Source organism: Leucopleurus acutus, assembly GCF_964270905.1.
Source record: "Leucopleurus acutus genome assembly, chromosome: 7".
NCBI lineage: Eukaryota > Metazoa > Chordata > Mammalia > Artiodactyla > Delphinidae > Leucopleurus > Leucopleurus acutus.
In genome coordinates, this window is record NC_139150.1 from 70,264,056 (window position 1) to 70,272,468 (window position 8,413).

The 8,413-nt window shown below is 35.4% G+C and overlaps 1 protein-coding gene across 1 annotated transcript; it reads right to left on the reverse strand.

Moving 5' to 3' along the window:
• Positions 1–594: 594 nt before the first annotated feature.
• On the reverse strand, positions 595–1,478 carry IFNE (interferon epsilon; the record flags this gene model as incomplete). The annotated part of the gene is given in 2 exon segments (XM_082842200.1): positions 595–836; positions 839–1,478. Coding segments are annotated over 2 exon segments (579 nt in total). The 5' UTR covers positions 1,176–1,478.
• Between the last annotated feature and the right edge of the window lie 6,935 nt (positions 1,479–8,413).

Consider the following 8,413-nt stretch of genomic DNA (forward strand, 5'->3'; position numbering starts at 1 on the left):
TTTATTATTGTGCATGAGGTTGAACCTCTTTTCATGCATTTATGTTTTCCTCTGCAAACTGCTTGCTCATGTCCTTTGGCTTTACTTCTATTGTGTCACCTGTAACAAATATTCAGTGTGTGATGATATTTTCAGATCTTGCAATACAAATTATTCCTAGTATTTCTCATTGCTCCTACCAATTTCCGGCAAATAAAGAAATCACTGGGATGGATATTCTATGATAAGGAAAGTATTATAGTGGAGACATATATCATTATATCTACTTGGCCAACTTTTATGAAAATATACCCATTTGAAGAACAATTATGAAATATTAATGGCTCATTTCAACTCATAAAAATTTCAGATGGATAGAAAATACAAAGTGACATTACAAAATAAAAACACTTGTAGTCATTGTGCATCATCTTAAAGCACAGACCTATATATATATATATAAACAAAATTAAACAATATATATATATACACACAAAACCAAAGCAATACTACCATTTTAAAACAAAAAGAAATAATAGTGTCTGGAGAAATCCTACCACCCCTCCACCTACCCTATGCTTTTAAAGCCTGCCGTTGGCTCTTCCTCCACATCGTTCAAGTTTCCATTCCTTGTTTGCTCAGCTTTCCTGTGAGTTGGAACACAAAGAACAGACATCGGTTGATTTCTACTTGGACAATGGTCCAGGCACAGGTGCTATAGTCCTGGTTTTCCAGGTAATCACGTATCCTTTGGAAATATATTTTAACCTGTAATCTAAGGTTCTCACTGCCCAAGGTGTCTCTTTTCTGCTCTGCTTGCCCTCTCATGAGCGCTTCTAGGTATTTCAGCTGTTGATAAGTTCAATGAGGAGCTTCTCCATGTGGCTTTCCTCCCAACCATTCAGAGAAATAACTGCCCTGAAGAGGTTGAAGATCTGCTGAAGCATCTCATGAAGAATGGCCAGTGCTTGTCCTTTCTGGTACTGGTGAGGATTCACAGACTTCTGGGGAAGCAGGAAGTTTTTCCTGTGTGGTAGACACTGCTGAATTGAAGAGGTCTGCAATTTATTCAAGAGTTTTAAACTCTCTCTGTTCACTCTCTTTTGTTGGAAAAGAACCAGTTTCAGCTCTCGGGAGCAGACAGAGGAAGAAGCCAACAGCACCAGCACAATGTCAAAGAAAGGCTTGTTAATCATGGTGAAGGTCAAATACTCCACTCACCTCTGTACAGACTTGATAAGGCTCCAACTCTAGTGACTATATGTCTTTCGTGCATCTCAGATTATTCTGGAAGGGGATCTCTTTTGCAGTTTTGTTTCTAATGCTGTCATTTCTCAAAGTTTACATGTTAGGCTTTCTGGTTCCCTTTTCACACTGTTCATGGGACATTTCCTCCCCATTGTGTTGGCTGTTTGAGGAAGTAATCAGAAGAATTTGTTTTCTTTGTATGTGTTCCTTGAGGCAATTACAGACCAGTCATCCAAAATGATCTTCTATTACTCTCATTATTTATTACACACAAAGTTTCACTCAACACAATACGCTTTCTAAATATTTAGTCATTTGATCAAGCTTATTAAAGTTCTTATATTGAGAGTAAATGTTTCTTCTTAAAGTAGTAGTGTTTCACGGAGTTATATGTATCAGAGGCTTAGAAGCACCTGTAAGGCACTCAGGGGCAAAAATTAAATAACAAAAATTTGAGTAAAATTAAAGGTCAAACTGGCTCCACCAAGCTGTAGAAAAGGAAAGGTTTTTAAAGGTAGAAAGGGGGCAGAAAAAAGAAAATTATTAGCAAAAAATATATTGTCTCAGGCAAGGTTGCCTTCCTAAGGGGAATGGAGGGGCCTATACGGCAGATTACCTCACTAGCGCTAACCAGGTAATTCTAGGTTGACTGGTTAAAGGTTACATTCCTGGGCTGTTGAAACGGCAATTAAATTAAATATTAAGTCTTGGTTTACTGACATGGGGCTTAGCACAAGTAACTCCATTTTAAACACATTTTAGTAGTGTTAAAAAGGAGACCTTTTTAACACTACTAAATTTAAAACCTCAAGTAGAACTGTAAATTTGCACAAATCCTTGAGCAAATTAATCTTAAGATTATGTATCAGCAATCTTAAATTGTTTTGTGTCTTATCCAAGCGGTTTAACATCTAAGATTCTAGCCTATGGAAGTAATATAAAAGGGAAAATATTAGCAAAAGAAGGTCATTAAAAAATTATTGCAATTGCAGAATATTAGAGACAGCCTATAGGTCCAACAATAGGGGAATGGTTAAATAAATGTTGGTAAGTCCACATAATGAAATGCTATGTAACCATTATAAATGATAAAAATTATACGTGAAAAGAGTTTGGGAGCAGTTGGTTAGTCTATATTCCCTAGGGTACCAATAACTATGGTAAATCAATGTGACTAGTTTACATCAGTAATGCTTCTTGAATTACAAATTCCCAGTTCCATATCTAAGTCCTCCAGAATAAACCCCCAATCAACCTTTCCGATCTTAGATAAGATTGCTCAAAATGTAGTATGAGGGAACCTGAATTCCAAATAAAGTTAATGATGCACTATTCCCTTAATATAGCTAGACTTGTGTGTGTGTGTGTATTAATGATATTTTCTCTCTCTGAAACATCACTTGTTGCCTCCTTCACTCCCAGTACCTGTCTGTCCAAGGACGAAGGACAACTTCTCCTTTAGGGCCTAGATCTCTCCCCAAGGAGCTTTAATCTCTTCTCTGGATGCTCACAGCACTTTGCACCTTTTAAGCCACTTTTCTTGGTCTGCCTTATATATGGTTATTTATTTACCTGTCTTACAACCTTCCAACATTAAAACCTCTTAATAGAGTGGAATAAACACTCATCTTTTTTACTGTCTATACAACTATAATAGGAGCTTAATAAACCTGTGTTGACTTGGAGTGACGATGTGCTCTACCACAAAGTAATACAAGATGTTACAACTTATATTTGACCATTTCTCTGCAGGTAGTTGGGTGAGATCACAAGTGTTGAAAAGAGACTGTAAACATGTGTGGTCTCATTATCTACCAGCTCAGCTATATGCTGGTGCCACTTAGTCAGTCTGGTATTAATAAGCTGAAATAAACTGAGTCAACATGCTCCATGGAGGAATCTTTTCCTGTACAAAAGTTCAACTACATCGATCAAAAGATTTCTAACATTTTGGGTGCTGTGGAATTTGAACTTTCAGATCCAGGTCCATGAGAGTCAAATTACAGAAATCTCTTATCTGAGCTAACAAGGTAATTAGGCTTTAAACTGATGTCAGGGAGTGGGAGTTGGAAAGAAAAGAAAACTTCACACCAAATTGGACAGAGTATTAACTCTGTTCAAAGGTAGGTTATGTCATGTTAAACCTTGGGCCCATGACTACAAACTTAACATCTAAGCTATGCACAGCTTGTATTGGATATTGTTCTGTAAAGCATGTCCTCTTTGAAAAGTTTTTAAACTTTTCACAGGATCAAAAATTACCTAGTAATTCCACTAGACTTACTGGTTATTTGACATCTGTACATAGTGTTCCTCTGCTTGGGACCATGGTGTCCATCAGGATGACAAATACTTCTTTCATGTTTTCACATCTCCTAGGGCAACCAGTAACTTTATAAAGTGATTCAGTGAACTAAGGGCTCTGTTCTTTCCCACTGGCTGCTAGAGAAGCCAATTGCTTAAGAAAAGGCTAAGGAAAAAGAAGGAAATCTGTTATATATTATCATCGGAATTACGGAATTTGGATTTTGATCACAAAGACCTGGAATGGAATATTCTCTCTACCATCTGCTGGCTGTGTGACTTTGTGCAAGTTACTTAATTCCTTTCTCACTCAGTCTTTTCATCTCTAATTTATAAACATTTTTGAGGATCAGCAGATAAGATTATAAATAAAAATCTAGTATGGTGTCTAAACTATGATAAATAACTAATGCATATTATTTTACTTCCACTTAACAAATGACTTCATCAGTCACATTCTTCCTGGGGATTCATAGATAGTTATGGTAAAATATTTTTACAGATAGAACAGAAGATAGGAATTAAAAGTTCAACATTTTTATCTTCTTGTGGCTCTTTTGAAGACAAGCTGAGTTGCTCTGGGTATCTGGAAGGGTCTGATCTCACTATACCTGAATAATTTTTAATGTGGCAGCAACTCCACTAGTGTTTTTGAAATTTCTTCTCCTTCTTCTCCTCTTTCTCCTCCTTCTTCTCCTCTTCCTTCTCTGCCCCTTCTTTCTCTATCTGTGTCTCTGTTTCTCTCTCTCTCTCAACAAAGACCTATGGTTATTTATAATATACAAATGTTTTGATAACATTCTGATTCTCTATCTAGACAACAAATTTTTGACCTGATCTCAACATATATCTATAAATCTTTAATGCAGAACTTCAGGAAAACACTGTAAGGATAAATGAGAACAATCTCTAATCTGCAATCAAGACTTTCACATCATTTTCATCCAATTGACTATAATAATGTAAAATTGTGTTGATTTCCAAATGCTGGAGGATTTTCCAGATATCATTGTTATTGATTTCTAATTTGAATCTGTTGTAGTCAAAGAAATTTAAATTTATTGAGACTTATTTTATGGCTCAGAATATGTTCTATCTTGGTGACTTGTACCATGTGAACTCAAAAGAATTATTTTCTGCTTTTGTTGGCTGAACTGCTCTATAAATTGTAATTAGGTCAACTTGGTTGATAGTGTTGTTGAAATTTTCTATGCTCTTTCTATCATTTGTTCTATCAACTATCAAGAGAGATGCCTTGAAATCTCCAACTATAATTTTGGATTTGTCTATCTCCTTTTCAGTTCTATCAGTTTTTGCTTCATATATCTTTAAACTCTGCTGTTAGGTACATCACATCACTGTCCACTTGATGAATTGACTCTTTTATTTTGAAATGTCCCTCTTTGTCCCTGGTAATATTCCTTATTCTGAAATCAACTTTGTCTCATATTATATACTCATGCTTTCTTTTAATTAGTGTTTGCAAGGTGTATCTTGTTGTATCTTTTTACTTTTAACCTATACATGGTTTTTTCATATTGAAAGTGAGTTTCTTCCATATGGCATATAGTTGGACCTTGCTTTTTATCCAATCTAACAATCTTTGCTTTTTATTAGAGTGTTTGGGCCATTTCCATTTAATGTGATTATCAATATGTCTGGGTTTACATCTACCATTTTGCTATTTGTTTTCTAATTGCCTGCATGTTCTTTTTCCTTTTTTCCTTCTTTTAGATTTATTTTTAAAAAGTAATTCCACTTTATTTCTACCATGAGTTTATTAGCTACACCATTTTGTTTTATTTTTATAATAGCTTCTCTAGGGTTTAAAGTATATATTTTTATTTAGCATGTTACAGTTTACTTTCAAACAATATTATATAACACAAAGTATATTGTAAGGATATTACAACAACATATTTCTATCTTTTCCCTTTCATCCTCGTACTATTGTTGTCAGACATTTTCACATATTTTAAACCTCTAATGCATTGATATTATATTTGTCTTTTAAATAGTCAATTATATTGTAAAGAGATTCTGGAAATCTGTCTTCTATATTTATTCACATAGTTACCATTTAACCAACCATATCTACCATCATCATATATTTACCACATAGCTACTGGTGGTCTTCATTCTTTTTTTGTAGATCTAAATTTCTGTCTGGTTTTATTTTCCTCCTGTCTTTCGGCTTACATGATTTCTGAAGGGAAGACTGCTGTCATTCTTAATTTTATCCCCTTGTGCATAATGTGTCTCCTTTTTCTCTGACAGCTTTTAAAATTTTTCTATCATCATTTTTCAGCAATTTGATTATGATATGCCTTGGTGTGATTTTCTTCTTGTATCTTCTACTAGGAGTTTCTTGAATCTGTGTTTTTATAATTTTCATCAGAATCAGAAAAGTTTCAGATATTATTTTTTCCAACATTTTTCATCTTTTTCTGGGACTCTATTGTAGATATGTCAGGACCATTCAATATTTTCACACAGGCCACTGATGTTTTGTTCATTTATTTTAGTCTTTTTCTCTTTTATTTTTGATAGTTCTATGGCTATATCTTCAAGTTGATTGAATAATATCTTATATCTTATCTTATATCCTAATATCTTATCTAATGTTAATCCCACCCAATATATTTATCATTCTAGGTATTACATTTTTCATCTCTAGAAGTTCAATTTGTTCCTTTCTGACATCTTTCATTTCTTCCTTCATTATGTTCATCTTTTCTTCTACCTTCTTGAGCTTATGGGGTATTTTTATAATAGGCCTTTTAACCTCCTTGTCTACTAATTTTATCTGTGTCATTTCTGGGTCTGGTTTCTTGATTATTTTTTCTACTGCTTATGGGTCCTATTTTCTTGCTTCTTTGCATGCCTGGTAGCTTTTGGTTGGATTCTGAACATTCTAAGTTTTACTTTACTGGGTACTGAATTTGCTAAGTCCTATATATATGGTTGGGCTTTGTTTAAGACATAGTTAATTTACTTGGAATCTGTTTGATTTCTTGGGGCCTTGCTTTTAAGCTTTGCTAGGGTGGATGGATCAGACTTTATAGTCTAGGGCAATGTTATTCCACTACCAAGGGAATACCCTTGTAAGGACTCTCCTCAATGTTCCCTGTATTAGGAAGTCTTTGCAATTTGGTCAGTAGAAAATGAAATATTCCCAGCCCTGTGTCAGCCCTGGGGATAGCTGGCCTGTTCCTTTCTGGGTCTTTTTCCCCAGCCTTGGTTAATTCACACATCACAAATTAGCTACAGACTCCAGCAGTCCCTTCTACAGATCTCTGTATCTTTATATCTCAGTATTTGTCTCTATCTCTTTTCTCTCTAATATTTTGCCCTGCAATATCTAACTACCTCTCTGAACTCCAAACTTTGACTATCAACTCAGTGAGATCACTGATCTGTTTGGGTTTCCTCCTCCTCCTTGTGCTCCTAGAAATTTTCTCCACACAGTAAGCAGGAGCAATAATAGGGCTAACTATATTTATTTTCTTTTTCTCAAGGATCATTATCCTATGCTTTCTGTTACCCAATGTCTGAAACCTACTGTTTAATATGTTTTCTTTCATATTTTAGTTGTTTAAAGTGGGAGGGTGAATCTAGTCTCTCAACATGTCTGGAAGTGAAAGTTCTCTCAACATTAATGATCTAAATCGGAAGTTAGCAAACTACAACCCATGAGCCAAATCCAGTTCACTACCCGTTTTCATAAATAAAGTTTTACTGGAACACAACTGTGCCCATTCAATTATGTATTGCATATGACACTTTCATGCTATAATTGGCGAGTTTAGTTGTGACAAAAATGGGCTTTGTCAGTGACTTCTAAGTTTATTAGCTGAAAGTATATTTCTATTTCTTCACTTTTCCCATAATTTATTTACTATTAATCTAAAAAAATTAGTGCTGTAATTAGAATCCTGATTACCTCTGTGTGCTAAAAATATGCCAAAATAGTTTGTTAGTACGGAAGGCATTTAAAACTCAACCAAAGGATGGCAGTACAAGATCAATTACTTATAGCCTGGAATCAGCTTGCACCATTAGCAAAAGAAATCAAAACGTTCATGGCATCTAGTAGTCTAATAATGTGTAGTCAACATGTTATTGCTTTGACCAACTGAATTGTTCCCATAATGCATAAGCTTACTAATCACTCTAACTCATACTAAGATACTTACTGGTTAGTGTTAAATATTTTTCTTTTTTTGCTTTGATTACTCTAATGGACATTTACTGCTTTCTGGATATCCACTGTCATCACTGCTCTCTTCTCTGGGGATTATAGGTAAACATATCCTGACTTCTCTGCCTACTCTTGGATCTTGTGCTTCTGGCCAGACTCCTCAGTGTGATACATCCAGCCCTAGTCCAAAATACTCAGTGCCCCACTTTGACCCGGCCTCAGTGATTATTTCAGGCATGGTCATTTGTCCCAATGATTTCAACAAACCTCTATCCCCATTTTCTAAGCATAAACTTGCAAATTAAATTAACCATACTAATTTATCTATCACAGAATGCTAGAGTTGGAAGTGATCTTTAATAGTATGTAATCTCTGCTTCCCTTTCCCTTCCTGAAAAACTAGTTCTAAAGCCAAAAGATGGGTAGGAAAAAGTAAGCATTGTGCTGGAAGGGGCAGGGACTCATGGTGGTCCAGATCCCATGGTAGGATGCCAGAGTTCAAAGAGGATGGGTCAAGCACCCACATGAAGAGATAACCTGGCATGAGACGTTGGAGCCTGAGAAGAATGAGTAGAGTATCTGCAGTGGGTGGGATGGGCAGCTGCTGTGAAGAGTCACAGCCTGGGTTGGGTGAGGAGAGCAAAGTTTCTTATGGACAAAGTTTCAAAGTAAAATTTTGTT